We start from the raw sequence: 15,699 nt of genomic DNA on the forward strand, positions 1-15,699 counted from the left end.
GACTATTTCGGGATGATTGTTAATTTTTATGAAAAGTGAATGTGCACGAGCACAGCCACTACCTGTAGGCGGAGGTATTGTAGATTCTGCAAGCTCCGATGCCGCCGCATCTTTTCTGACCCCATTTTAGGCATGTGGTGTCTATGATCGCTCCAAAGTAGATGGGTGCTGGGATCCCTGCTGTGGAACCACAAGGCAACGAAACGGGTTTAGAACGGCGCCCAAGAGAACCGAGGCAGAACTGTGCAGAATGGTTAAAGTTACTCCATAATTCAGACATTTAGCTATTATGGCATAGTAAGAAACAAGAATGAAAACTTCCTTAGGAAGGTTTAACGCCAAGTCAGTTCACCTTAAAGTGAGAGACTTTACCGCCTCTTCAAAGAAAACTTACCAAGTGTACGTGTTGCCAAAGCATGAAAACCGAGGGCCAGAGATTTCAATTGTGGTTTTATGCACCTGTGTAAAGAATAAAGAAGTATCTTTTAGATATAATAGAAAAAAAAAACATTTCTAAGCAACAGACTATACAGAATATGTTTATCTTGATGAGTTCCAATCTAACACCTTTAACATGTTGACTGTACAAATTTGATTCAAACCACCATAAAAACCAAGGTGGAGACTGTATACCACTAAGGCTGTTTATACCTGATTATATGGAAGCGCTTTGCTGCCAAATACTGGTTGCAGTTTTACCAAATTGTACAGAATTTCATTAATTTGCACTCTGCTATTTTCAAACAAATAATACTTAATAGAGAGTCTGAAAGCAAAAACCAAAATAGTTATTTTTATTTAACTGTCAATGAATTCAGGCTGTAACAGTTTCACAAAAAATACTCGTAAATACACGAACAATGTCTGATTCAACTAAGCTAGAATAACATAAAAAAGCTAATATTTTACAGATGAGGATATAAACAATAACAATGAGATGTCTATGCTGCATTTTTCCCAGGAAAACTGGCCTTCCTATAACAAGTTGTAACATAAATGAAGCAATTATTGCTTTGAATTTATCTAAATAGAGTTTAAAGAAAAACGTAGCACAAGGTAGTATCAAATTATTATTTAAATTTGTTTTTCATTTGCAATCTTCCAAAAGCTACTGAAATTCTCTGATCCAGACATTGCCATGTGACGCCTGGTTAAAAAATTAGAGTCTTATGGCATTTTTTTTTCTTTAATAGTTGGGAGTAAGCCAGCAGAGGCTACATGGTGTATAAGACTTCATAACATGTGTCCAGATTGGCAATAATTACAAATGAACAATGCAAACATTATATATTTAAAAATCTTAAGTCAAAGATGAAGTCACGACCGGTTAAAAATAAAACACACACCCATTTCCTTTCAGGTATTGAGATATTAGAACAAATATATGATCTGGCCTTTATCAGGTTCTAAAAATGACGCGAGTTCAACATCAAGTTTGCAAAAATGACACAACAGGGACCGTTGTGTCATTTAAAAAAAAAGTAAAAAAAAAAAAAAAAAAGTAAAGCTAAAGTGAAAAGGCAACGTGTCAAAACCTGGGAATAGGATTAAGGCTGAAATCATTTGCCCCCAACAGGTGTTAGCATCTCAATAAAAGCAGAAGATTTAACGGCTTACTTGATGTGTGCTAACAAAATACACAGTACGAAAGAAATCAAGGATGTGTGTAGAGAAATTAAAGAGAGTTTCTGCAAAGGACTCCAAGACCAGTTCTAGGCCACATGGAGGTGCTCAAGTCTGTTGAATTTCCTGCTCAATGTTGGTTTCAGTGTCATTCTACTCAGTTTCACTGCTTTTCCATTCTTCAGCCTTTATTTAAACAAAAAAAAAATTACCCGAGATCAAAGATCTCTCTAACAAGAGTGTCCTGACAATCATACAGTTAAAATATTCACTTTTTTTTCTTTAGGGTTGAGGACTGAACAACGTTGGGTACAACACAACTTCTACAATACAGAACCAGCTCTCCCATTAAGATGTTACTATTTTATGACCATTTCCTATATTTTTAATTGCCAAAAGCTACTAATAGTAGCAATGCGCTAAAGAAAAATCATTTATATTTTAGAATTATCTGCAGATTGTATGAATTTATCTCAAAACTGATGGCGTTTCTTCCCCAATCTTTGGCAATTTACTCTATAGTAGCTTTTCACAATTCAGTTCTCTTAATAATAAATAATAATAATAATAATAATAATAATGTGTTTTTAAACTTGAACATACTGCTGTGTTTCTATAGATGTGTTTATATCATTGTGGTAGTCATGTCAGCTAGAATTTGTCATTTGTTGATGTTCTTGATGGTTTTGTGTAAAAAAAAAACACAAAAAAAACATTAAACCTATTTGAGTCTTTACTGAGTGATTAAATAAGGCAAATATAAACCTTTTTAAAACCCACATGAAAAGAAACACTTTGTCATTTTATTTTTCAAAAACAAAATTGCCCTACAACCTTCACCCTGCTGCTTTGATGTTGATAGAATGAAAAATATTGCTAATTAAATTAACTTGATAAACTAGTCCATATATGCGATGACCATCTGACACATTAATGATGAGGGGTAGGTCATAACTCACCTCAGTCTTCATAAGTTAATTAATTTGAATAATTTATATCATCCATCAAAATAGGTGAGACTATCCTTTATTTTTAGGATTAAAAAGTTAAACACAACACTTTGAATAATAATGCAAGCCCAAAGACAAAAGGCATGTTTGAACATTGTCTGTTTTCTCTTACAACAGTGATTATGTATGATTTTGATTACAAATAGTTCAGCTGATAATGATTCCCGTTTTCTTTTACAGAAAATCAGACGTGATGTTTACATATTAAATGAAATGAGTTGTGATTTTTGAGAATAACTTTGAAGGAGGGTACTATGCAATGTGTGACAGAATGACGTGTAACAAATGTAGACGATAGTGATGTAGTAGAGATTATGTTCAGCTTTGGAGACAACAAGCACTGAGGTAAAGGAAGAGAGAGCTGGCACAGAGGCAGCTAAACAGATGTGAGTCCGGTAAGAGAGTTAACCATTAAAACACATCTGTATGTGGTAAAAATAAATAAATAAATAATAAAAATTGTGACGTTTTTAAAGGAAGACTTTTGCGCAAACTTAGCAAAATAACACCCCTGGTGCTGTGTACAAATCAGTAAATCATACCTGGCTCACAGTCAAGACCACGCTGTGAAATAGAGGGAGAACGAACATTAATGGGTCTAATCTGTGAATGCTAGTTAACTGCAGGGACACTCAGTCTGACTAATTCATGGGTGGAGCGGTGAAACGCGCAGATGTAGGCAGCCAAAAGCCAGTAGAGTCTCCCTCAATAAATCAGCAACATAGATTTTTTTTTACAGATTCAGATCAGGGTAAAACTTGGCAACAGTACTAGTAATCTCAGAACCTGCCGGCTGGAGAGAGGGTCAGATGTTAACCTCTCAAAGTAGGGAGTTAGTTGGGTAGGGGCTTTCCCTCTTCAGACAACGAAACCCCAACACTAGACGGAGTCACTGTTTCTCTGCGGAGGGCAACCTAGGCTTTGGTCATATTTAACTAACAAAAATATACAAGTTGCATTTATGTTAAATCAAAACTCTTATTCTAACGGAGCAGAAAAAATATTGCTATCCCAACATTTCAAATATGACTGAATCATTTTTTGTATTATTATTTATGCTGAAGTCCAGATACTTCAGTGAAGAAGTTTATATTTAAAAAATAGATTAAATGTGCAAAGAGACAAATAACATGAAGACGCATTGCAAGTGAATGAAAGAACGATTCTGAAAGTCCGTTATGAAGGTTGAACGAATGAAGCAGCTACTGGACACTGTGTACAGACTGGATGATTAAAATAATATTCTATTAGATTTAGATTATGTCAAACAAGATACCAGGCAGAAAGTAGCTCAGTACCTCAGTGGCTGTGGTTTGCTGCTTATTACATAATGACATGGCAAAGGCCAGATCTCTTTTCTCTGTTTCTCTGTGTGCATAATAAATAGAATGGAGTAAGACACAAATAATTAAATCACTGTTGAATGTACCGCAAAAGATTAAGGTGAGCCTTGAAGCGAAATAATGGCACATTTTCTGTGCGACAACTGAAAATGTAGCGGTACAATGTTTTCTGTTCTAAAAATACAGAACTATCAGTATCTGTATTGTATCTGTATTGTTTGTATACAGTATCTGTATAAAGGTATTTCCTTTAATTTATATATATATATAATAGCAACTTTAACTGCAAGCAGTACTTTTTACAAAAAAGAAATTTGACATGCAGATATCTATCTGCAAAATACAAATTGCTCTGATTCCATATTTATCTACTAACATTGTGTGATTCGTTTTGTTTCCCACAATACTGGGTATTCTAAAAACCGGGGGCTCCGTGTTCAGGGGGCGTCTGGATGTCTGAGGCTCTGATCTTCCTTCTGCCTCAGGTCATTGGGCACATCCGCTGTTTTCTTATGGGGAAACCTTATGTACACAATTACGCTCATAACCACACATGTGCACTTGTGTGTGGTGTGTCGAGCAGGGCACAGTAATAAAAATAATAAATAAATAAATCATTTTTATTTTCAGCAGTCACTGGGCAACAGGCAGAATACACACACGCTTCCCTAAAGGCAGTTTAGCAAAACCAGGTAATGTAACAGTCGTGTATTTGGACCATAGGGAAAAAGTCAGAGTACCCAGACAGAACCCACACATATATCTGGAGTCCAGATCGGCTTTAACCCCAGAACATTCTTACTGCAAGTCAACCATGCAACCAACCGTAACCACCACAATCAGTAATTGCATGTGTTTTGCCATTGGACTATAAATTTATAGCTGACCTGATGAGAAACATATATCCTGGAGTCCCACCAAGTGAGATGATGAAGGAGGTTATGACAGAGAGAGCTAGGAAGTACGGAAACATCCTGTCGCAGTCCTCCTTGTTGAGGCACTGACCTGTTCCGGCCGTAAAGTTACCAGTCACACCGACGCAGCTACAGTTAGAGAAGACCTGGAGACACACGCACACAGTCGCACATAAAGCAGGACAAACACATGTACATATATGCAAACTCTCAACAATACTGTGGCTAAATAAGAACACAGCGCGCAAAGCACAGCTTTCTGTTTTGTTCCTTTGATTTTACTTGCAGATAGAGATAAGTAAAGGTGCTCTACATACAACACCAGATAAAAAGTGAGGAAACGTACTGTGTTTTTCCCCGAGCCTGTAGAAGTAGTGCAACCAGCCAGACAAGGAGAGACGTATGTGATGCCATTATGTCCACAGACTGGGTCCCACTCACTCGATGAACAAAAGCAATCCGAGTTGCAGGGCATGAAAAGTGAGTTTTTGTCATAGGATATACTATCCACACTGGAAGGCAGAGAGCAGAAAGACAGTGTTACAAACTAAACATAAAAATGATTAAATGAGACTTTAACACAGATTTAATACTTGCCAAATCAATGACACCGATGATGCTAATCCATCAATGTCATCAATGTTGACGAACTAACTCTATAAAGTATGACCCATTGTATTTTAAATCTAGCTGTAATAGGTTAATAAGTGTTAATGGAAACATTTAAACAGAAGTTTAACATAGTTGATTTGCCTAAATAAATCCAAGCCACACAAACGAGATTTTGTTAGAACCACGGTTCTCTATTTCACTTGAATGCTTTACCTACAACTAAGGTCAGAATTATTAGCCTCAGTAATGAGATGTATACGTTTGTTGTTCTGATATAAAGTCCAACGCTGATTGATTAATTAGGAGTGGTGGGAAAGTAAATTCCATGCCTAGGTGTGTTTTTAACATTTTTCCAATGAATTGTCAGATTTACCTTGGAAGTAAAGAAAGCAGAGGAGGGCTTTTAATTTTGGCCGTATCATTTTTAATTTGTTTTTACAATTCCAGACATTAATAATATATCAATAATAATATTGTGTGAGTTCATCGGGGGAAAGGTTGGGGGGGGGGGGTATTAATAATTCTGAATGCGTTGACATAATTGAGACTTACTTGTTGTATGATACTGTCACTCCGGCTACTTTGGCGTTCTCACAGCTCATTGTGAAAAACAACATTGACAGGACATATCCAATCAAGGAGGTGCAAAAAGCAAACTTTGCTGCTCCCATGATGTTCAGTTTCAGCCTCTTCATCAGCAGACCCCCAGAAAACATCCCCAGTGCCACAGCAGGGATATTGATCACACCTGAAAATAACGATCAATTATTATGTCAGATGCGACATTTCAAAATAAGATTGATTGTGATTTTTGACAGAAGTCAGCACAAGAACGCAATTTATTTTTGGGGCACTTTTAGTAGAAAACTATGACGACCCAAGCAGCCATGAAAAATAACTTGAACTGCTTTTTTTTACTTTATGCTCTGATACCTTCATTTAACATGAGAGCAAAGAGACCGTCTTTGATCTGCTCACGTCATTAACTGTGGTTACTGATTTTTGATTCTCTTTCATATGCATCCAGTTCGGGCAGCGCGGTCGTCTCCCTTAATGAGACCAGATGAGCCTAGATGATTTCATTTTATTCTCTGAACTTCATTAAGTATTTCATTTCATGTGCAGAGCAGTTCTCGTATTCACAGAGCTGGAAGTGTAGCTGTCAGGGCCGCTGGTGGGATGAATTACAATACACAGCTAAGGTCAAAATAATTAATCCCTCTGACAAATTTAGGCTCGAAATCAGTTTCATTTAACCAAAAATTTTGTCCGTACCCTTCATCGAAATGACAGCAACAAAACACTTATAATTAGTGACCAACTTTTAACATGTTGTCCTTGGTGTTGAGCAAACTGTATGAGCTTATAACAACTGTAGAAGTTACAAACAAGTCAGAATGAGTACTGAGGAGGCAAAGTTGATGGTGAGAGTTTGATTGAAACATAATAACGCAAAAAAACAGGAGAACCGAGTGGGCAAGAGAAGATGCAAACAGGTACCAAAAGAATCCAGCAGTAATTGAGTGGAGCTTTTAAACAGAGGAGTTTGATTATTGACAAGCAACAGGTGGCAGATTGGCAACCAGGTGCAAGTGAGAGAGGAAACCAGACTAAAAGGCTGAGGAAGGGAGAGAGAGAGAGAAAGAAACGGCATAAAGGAGCAAGGAGGAAACAGTGCTAGTACAATTCTGGTAGAGTAACTATGGCAACAGAAAACTAATGAACAAAACTAGAAAATCCAAAAAAAAAAAAAAAAACAAAAAAAAAAAACAAGATCCTGTTGTGGAGGGGGTGTTGCCTTGGAAGAATGGGAAGAAGAAAATAAGCAAAAACTGGAGTTCTGGTAGAGACAAGTTAGAAGTACATAAAGGATGCGGTTCTGAGGAAACCAACAAAGAAGGTTGCTAGGCTACAAAGAAGCCTGAAGTCTGGAGGATTTCTATGAAGGTGCAGGAACCGTGGAGGTCATTGAGGATGCCAGCATTAATGATGTAGAGGTTCTGGAGGTCAGCTGTACAGGAACTTGGAGCCTGATGGCTGGTACTGCAGAGGGTCTATAGGAATAGGAATCTCGATGTCTGGCGGCAGCAACAGCAGTCAGGAGTCTTGAGGCGACAGAAAGCCTTGGAGCCCGCAGATCAGCAGAGCAGCTGAATTTCTGGAGACCAGCAGCTGAAAGACCTTTGAGGTAAAAAAAGATAACAGCAAAGTCCCCATGAGGATTCCTGGAAATGACAGCTTACTGGGACCCAAGCCGAGGCTCAGGAGTCTTGTGGGCAAGGCAACCCACAAAGAAGCTCTGGTTCTGGGGAAGACGACCTACGCAGAAGCTCTGGGCATCCAAGAAGAAGTTCTGGAGATGAAAAAGACCCATGATGGAACTCTGCAGTGTGGTACCCAAGAGGAGGGACTGCTGGTTTTGCTGCAGCAGATGCAGAGGCCACTGCTGACAGAGGAATTGCTGTTACCGCCGACAGATAGGCAACTGGTGTTCTAGTGGGTGTTGGAGCTGCTGGTTTTCAGGAGCAAAGAGCAGGTTTTAAGGTTGTAAAGCGTGGTGCCAGCTGTTGCTCAAAAGGTTGATGGCTCAACTGATGTGGAGGAGTAGTGGAGGCCCCAGTCTGACTTCCCAGAGAAGCCTGGATTGGAGGCGACAGCCAAATCCCCAGGAGAAGCAGTGGAGGCGTCTTTGTGGTGGTGGCATCAGCGTTGGAGGACGAAGCAGCAGCAGGAATGGAAACTGGTGCTGACACCAATGCAGGGCAGATTGGCAGGTGACGTAACCGAGGTGGATTGAAGTATTTTTCAGCCAAGTCTATCTGACGGACCAGGTTGCACCCCTCACCCCCAACAGCTCCACAAAGCCCAAGGAGAATTAGTGAGGAGTCCAGTCATTAAAGGCTTAAAGGCAATCAACCGCCACATTTAAGCGCCTGTCAGCTGAACAGTGCTTGGCCACAGTGTCATCGTAAAGACTATCAGTTGTTCCTAAATAATCAATTTCTGCGAAAATTAAATCTGCCGGTTCTTGTCTGCTGGTTTCTTCTGTTAAGATGTTTGGTTGTCAATGGGACCCAAATGTAGACAAACAGAGGCGGTGAGTTGACAGCGAGAATGTAATGACAAAACGATGAAACAAAGACTTACAGGAGAACACGGGGAGTGAGAGCAGGAACAAGCAGGGACCAGAATGCATCGAGTGGGTGGAGCTTTAAAGCAGATGAGTTTGATCACTGACAAGGAACTGATGTACTTTCCTTCTCAGTTATGTTTACCCAATTGTAATCAACTAACAACGTTTTAGTGCATACACCATACCCATGAGAAAGTTAGCCTTGGAGGCAGACTGCCTGAAATGCTGCTCGATGTACTTGGGCTTGTACGTGACCATGCCGATGAGGGAGTTCAGCTGGATGACGACCACACACAAGTAGATCACATACACGGGGTGTCCAAGAAGAGTTCTCAGGGTTGGAATAAAGTCTGTGAAGAAGCAGATCTAGTTATTGACAAAAGTATAAAATAGATAGATTAACAACAACATGGGAAACACAGCTGATTGGAAAAGTTTAACATCTTCAGGTGTTGGTAATAAAAGCAGAACAATCTGCCCGTCATCACCTTTAGCCATTTCTACAAAACTGCTGTGTTCCTCTGCTTGATACTTGTACTTAGGATGGGGAGTGTCCTTGATGAAACTTGCTTCCTCCTGAGTGCCCATCTTTCGGACCCTAGAGCCAGCTGTGGGCAGAGATCGGGGCAGAAACCAGAACGGGATGGCAGAGAGCAAAGTTATGACCCCAGCTATGAGGTAGCCCAGCCACCAGGCACCCACCCATCGGGCATCTGCTGGTGTAATGGTGATGGAGTCTATGTTGGAGAAACACAGCGTAAAAAGGCATACAAAGGAATTAAATGATTTTAGCTTAACACATTTCAAGAAACTCATTGCGCAGGGTTATGAATACTAAACAACAGGGTGTCCTGTGTTTAAATGTTTAAACAACTTCCTAAAACCTGCTGAACTCTGAACCCCTTTGCACGTCTTCACACACATGACAAAATTTTTACAAAACTAAACTGTTTTAAATCAAAAACATAATCCAACAACTTGTATAAAAGACTAGTGGAAGTTTTCCTTTTCTGTATGACTATCAGTTTTTGATATAGTTTTTTTTCATTTGCTCAGTCTTATTTACAACATTCATTTGGGTTTGCAGTAAAGATTCCAATATTAATCTCTTTGAACGATTCTCTCTCAGTGCAGAATGATTCATTTGAAATTCTTTGGAAAAGACTCATCACCCTTTCCCAGATTGACGGACAGCAATATGTTGGTGACTTCAAGCTGAAATTTATGTTAGATTTCTGTCTTCGATGCTTAATTAACCAAAAAATTACTTAAAGAACTTAAGCTCTTGGCAATGAATGCTTTGCAAGCACAAAACCCGTCTCATTGATCGCCTCGTTACAACAAAGACCCGCAAAGATTCTGGATGTTACGTTAAATTAAATTATACTGGTAGTCAGAAAAGCTTTTCAAAGCCTTTGCACTTAATACTCATCTTTCCATCCGAGCGTTACGTGAGTTCATATTGATCCTGAAAACTTAACTTCGTATCATTTTCAGTTTTCCCTAAGGGTTGTTTTTCCTCAATTCAGATCACTGTATTTTTTTATGTAGAAAACACTTTTCTTCACTCTCTAGACTTCCTAACATCTCAGTTCACAAATTATGCTTTGGTTTTCAGGAGAGTTTCATAAAGAATTTAAAAGATAAATAAAGTAGAGCTTTACTCTTTTGTTCCACATTGTGAACATTTTATTACAGTTTCAAGTGCTGACACTGACTTGACCAGGTTGTCTCTGTTGCTGACTGCATTCCATTCAAGAGCCTTTACAGGATTAGGAGGGTTCGGAAAAAGCTGGGTTTTCTTCTTACCTCTGTTGCACCTGTCTTCCTGCCCCCTCACTGCACTCTACTTGATTGTTGCCTGTCAGAGAGCTTTGTCCTCCAGGTAGCCTCCTTTAACAGCTGACTGGCATTGATTCTGTACACCTGTTCACGGTTCTGAATTGTGCATACTCCACCCACTGCTGGATTTGATAACCATATGCATTGGTTTGATGGATGATAGGGTCTTTTTCGCCTCACCAGTGACGGCCAGTAATGATGAAACAAGGTCAGATATGCTAACAACAGCCATACAGACCTCCATTGTCTCTACACCCTTTAATCCTCACAGGGCTACAGGCGTACCAGTCCCTATCTCCAGCAAGAGGCAAGGTCATATAATGATATACAGACAAATATTCACACTACTTTAGCCAATTTAGACAGATACATTCCTTTAACAGTTATGCTTCTGGACTGTGGAAGTAAGCCAGAAAAAATTCATACATGGAGAATGAGAGTGAACTCCATTCACAAAGACACCAGGCTGGGATTCGAATCCAGGTCCTTCTTGCTACAAAGCAACAGTGCTACCATGCAACCCATGCTAACTACATCGGCAATAATTTCTCAGCATTCATAGCTCCATGTAAACAACATGGGAACGTGCATTCCTGACTTCCTATTCCAGTCTACAAAGTGTTTTCCAATGCAAACAAGGGGTCTAACTTTGACAAGGTCTTCTGCAGACATTTTAATAAAAAAAAATAAAAAAAAATTCTGCTACTCCTAAAAAGACATGTCAAAGCATACCTTCAGAAAAAAGCCTAGCCTTTAGCAGGCTGCTACAATAGCAACATGACAAACTTGTTCCCAATAAGTATGAGATGGCCAAATGTTAAATTGGTAAACAGTAGATTTAAAATGGCTTGCAACTGAGCACAATTAAGAAGTGTGATTCTTACCATTAAACTAGTATCCATTGTTATTGCATTAAGCCATATGATACAATTTATTGATGCTTCCATGAAACCCTCATTGAAGAAAACAGTAAAAACAATGTTGACTATACTGTTGTTCCTTTAGTCTATCTTTAAGAGAAATCAATATTCTGATCATTATAAGACATTTTTCATAATAAAAATAAATGATACAATAAATGATTATCCCTGTTTTTATGTTCAGATGGAATGTTGCTCTGAGAGTTGATTGTTATAACCTAACCCTGATTTAAACTTTAACCCTGACATGTCTGATTGTTACCAAATGTCTTCTGACAAACCTCTGAGACCTTCACAGAACAGCTCTGTTTATACTCAGTAATTTATGCATAAGTGGAATCTGTATTGAGTGAAAAGGCTGAATGTAAATAAACACAACACTTTTCATATTCTTTTGAAAAATAACGAAGAAAGAAAAAAAAATCATAGTATGTACTTTGTGTCGGTCTGTCACATAATGTCTAGATAAAATAAAGTCCTATTTTGTGGCTGAAAAGTGAAAAAAGGCAAGGGATGTAAATACTTTTGAAAGGCACTGTATCAAGTTTACTACACTCTGGATGATCTGAAAAAAGTGCTTATACTCACCCATCTTCACAAACCCAATGTCCACGTAAATCTTGGCACAAAGGGAGCCTAGCAGGTATCCAAACACGGGCCCCACAACCGAGATGGTCTGCACACAGCCTAGGTCATTAGAGAAAATAGAAAAGCTCCTCATAACTGCACCAAACTGATAAAAATGTTTGAATGACAATGTTGTTTTTACACATATAAGCATACTGTACATGTACACTAAGGTTAAACCCTTTTTGTCAAATCCTAATTTGAGTGGAAAACATTTGCTGACTCAGGTTGTTCTTTTTCAGTAATACGCATAATCTCCTGCCGTAGAACAAATGAGAGATTTATCGCTTTGCTCATATTCTCGGAAATAAAACAAAAACAAGACTGTTGCACATGGCAAAGCTTTCTGCAAACATGCAGTTTTTTTGGAGCAAAGGCGCTGCACTTCAAAGTGAACATTGTTCACTGTTAAAAGGAGCCACACTTTTAGGATTTTTCTTTTTTTTTTTGCTTACCACGGAATAAATATTGATGCATTTAAAGCATTGAAAAACCATGTTTTGTCCCAATGAAGCTTTTCTTACCAACGTAAAGTGCAGCATTCTCTTCTGTAGCAAAATCATCTATGTAAGAGATCCCGAGGGGCTGAACGGGCGTCTCCCCAATCCCCCGCAAGACGTTCCCCAGGAGAACGTATATCCACATCGATAAGTTGGACTCGCCTTCGCAGCCTAGAGTGAGATATATCTAAGTTATAATGTAGCCTTTGTGTGCTCTGTCTGTGTGTATTTTTTTTTTTTTTGTAAACCCACCTGTGGCTGGCACTTGAGGTGAAAAACCAGGTTGGTCTCCCAGTGAATCTCCTTGACAGGGAGATGAGTTGTACGTCGAGTTCACCACCCATCTTACTGACGTTTCAAACTCGTAGCTGGGCACAAAGATATCAGCAGGTCAAGGGCAGTTATTCATAGACTGATTTAGATTTAAAGTATTGTTTTTTTTTATTTATTTTATCAGCATCTTTCTTATCATTGCAAATAACATTAACATTTTTTTTTTTTTTTGAGAGGTTCAGCCGGATTCCAGCTTTTAATCCAACAGAGAGAATAGAGTGATGGCCTTCTAACATCAAAAACCTGGAGTTCATCTTCAAAGATCATTTGTCAACATACCAGTGAAACAAGCATTTATGTTAAGGGTTTGATTGCTATATTGTCAATAGATATGCGTTCAATAATTATTGAGAAGGCCACAAATAAATTTTAATATCCTGTTTTTTAACATGATATAAATTTTGTGAATAATTTTCTGTTTTATATTATTTTATTTTACGTCTCAGAAACTAACTTCTTGGTTGAACGAAATTAATTCAACAATTTTTGTCAAAGCCTGTTTATTCTAGCAGGGCCCCTGGGGGAGCTAATGCCCATATCCAGTGGTTAAATAGAAAATAAAACATAAATTAAACATAACTTGTGAATAACTTTGTAATTACCATATTTCCCACATTATGAGCTTCACACACATTGCTGCAAGTTTTTTAATGAAAGCAATCCACAAAATATGCGTGAAAGTTAAATGTTTTCCAATAATTAAAAGATGACTTTGTTATTTATTTCAGCTTCTGCCAAACATAAATGGCTAAGAATTTTGGATTTTTTCTGGTTTTGTTTGGATATCTTTTCTTTTCCCTTGTGATTTTAGACAAGATAATTAATAATAAATAATAATAAAGCAGAAGTGCTTAATTGTATTATGTATTGCTTATTATTGCTTATTGCTTATTTCCATTTTTTAATGGAAATGAAGTGCTAACATTATTAATGAAGTTACACAGTATTAATGTCAAAAAGAAAGTTCTCCTTTGGTAGTTTTCTGTCAAACTTTATTTGTGTCACATCGGATTTGGATATTTGTACATTTGCATATTGTGCTACACTTGATCAGCTTGGCTGCCAACTGATTATCACTCTTTTATAAACTAACAAGCCAAAGAGGAAATGACAGAAACAACTGGATTAACAAGGTGAGAAGGTTGTGGATTTCTACATTCACATCTGACAAAGATTAAGCCATTTGTTTTTTTAACTTACCGTCCAATGATGAAGTGGGGCAGAGCAATGATGAAGGTGCCAAAAGACATCAATAAGCATCCCAAAGATATTATCTTTGGTCTATGAAGCTTAGCCCCAAAGTAACTGACGAAAGCTATCACCAGCAGATTACCTGTGGAGATTAAACCAGTATCACCATTTAAAAATGTTCATGCTGGGTGGCAACAGCACAAACACAGCAAGAGCGAACAATAAACGATCACTGTACGCATACGTACAGTGCAGCAGATACAAACACATGTTCAAAGAACAGATCGGGCTCCCCTCAGGTAATTTAATATTTCAGCTACGTATTTTCAAACCTCCTTTTTGATGTTTGGACGTTCCCGTGTTGCTACACTGAGGCGATCCCACAGGAACTCAGAGAACACACGCGTTTTCATAGTTGCTTTAGCACCTTTGAGTTTTTTTTTTTTTTACTTTTTCTGAGAGCGTTGCCTCCACCTGTCTGAAAACCCATTCCTTATTCTTGTAAGCAGCAGGTTGTATCTTACTTTGTGTGTCAGTCATGCAGATTATTTGAGCAGATCATCAAAACTCATGGGATTTGACATAAAAGAGCGTGTTTGTATGTTACCAGTAGTTATGAAAATTCAACATTTTTGGGAACTGAAAAAGTGGAGAAATAGGCAAATTTGAAGAAATCTGTGTCTATCTTCACATTTCTACACAATAGTGCGGTTAACAAGTTTTATTTTGTTTGGAAACGTTTCAAACTGTAATGACAGAGAAGCCAGTACTGAGGCAGGTTGGCATCTACAACAAAAAGCTCACAACTGAGGAGTTTCATAGTGGCTCTAAATATTTGTCCTGGAGATAAAACCTGGATAAATGTAAAACAAGAGAGTGGATTTACTTGCCAAACAGCCATTCATACCCATCCCAAAGGCATTAAAATGTTTAATATATTTATTAGGTTGGCTGTTAGGCATATTTTTCAAACTGACAACAACTGTATGTTGATGATTTGGGAAGACGTTCTCGTTCTCACAAGTGACGTCTTAAATCTCTAAATAGTTTTAGAAAATCAAAAGCAGACATCAAAGTTTTATCATTTCAAAATTCACTCTGCCTAGGTTTTCTGACACGTAAGACCCTGTGGTAAATGATAGAAAGGCAGAAAAATAAACTTTCATCACAGAGTCCAACCCATTTAGACAGGATTATATTCCTACAACATTTCCATCAGCGATGCATGTGTGTAGAAGTTCAGGCCATTAGGAACCTTAAAGTTCTGGGGAATATATAAGTAATTATGTGTGAATTTGATTTAGAGAAATATTAAGTCAAAAATGACATGTAAAAAGTCACACAATTTTTGCTAGCTACAAAAAATAGACCTGTTACTTGAGCTCGTGTGGCAGATGCAATTAGTGTCATGATTGTAATGTCTCATTACGAATCTTGGCTCTGTCTCCAAAAGCATTCCTGGTCTTTGCTCGTTGCTTGATTCACCTCTCGTCTTTCTTAAGATTTCCTTTCCTTCTCCCTTCACACTGCCCTGCTCTGCCTCCATGTTACCATGGCAATAGTCCTATGGAAAAAGCTTGTTGCCTAGGCCACATGAGAGAAGTTGTTTTCACGAGAGACGGAGCGATGGAGGTAAAGGGAATAGACACAT

General features: G+C 38.2%; 1 protein-coding gene across 1 annotated transcript in view; it reads right to left on the bottom strand.

Moving 5' to 3' along the window:
- slco1c1 (solute carrier organic anion transporter family, member 1C1) overlaps nucleotides 1-15,699 on the bottom strand; it is a 34,062-nt gene that overhangs the window by 2,115 nt on the left and 16,248 nt on the right. Inside the window, exons 4-14 of the mRNA XM_088011900.1 lie at nucleotides 14,058-14,190; nucleotides 12,777-12,892; nucleotides 12,549-12,695; nucleotides 11,986-12,084; nucleotides 9,124-9,372; nucleotides 8,821-8,985; nucleotides 6,055-6,250; nucleotides 5,237-5,402; nucleotides 4,864-5,036; nucleotides 395-459; nucleotides 63-180 (exon numbers count right to left, since the gene is read on the bottom strand). Coding sequence (XP_087868026.1) covers nucleotides 63-180; nucleotides 395-459; nucleotides 4,864-5,036; nucleotides 5,237-5,402; nucleotides 6,055-6,250; nucleotides 8,821-8,985; nucleotides 9,124-9,372; nucleotides 11,986-12,084; nucleotides 12,549-12,695; nucleotides 12,777-12,892; nucleotides 14,058-14,190 — 1,627 coding nt within the window. The remainder of the gene's footprint in view (nucleotides 1-62; nucleotides 181-394; nucleotides 460-4,863; nucleotides 5,037-5,236; nucleotides 5,403-6,054; nucleotides 6,251-8,820; nucleotides 8,986-9,123; nucleotides 9,373-11,985; nucleotides 12,085-12,548; nucleotides 12,696-12,776; nucleotides 12,893-14,057; nucleotides 14,191-15,699) is intronic.

Source organism: Poecilia mexicana, unplaced genomic scaffold, assembly GCF_051168715.1.
Source record: "Poecilia mexicana isolate PSO_F unplaced genomic scaffold, ASM5116871v1 scaffold_13, whole genome shotgun sequence".
Lineage (NCBI taxonomy): Eukaryota > Metazoa > Chordata > Actinopteri > Cyprinodontiformes > Poeciliidae > Poecilia > Poecilia mexicana.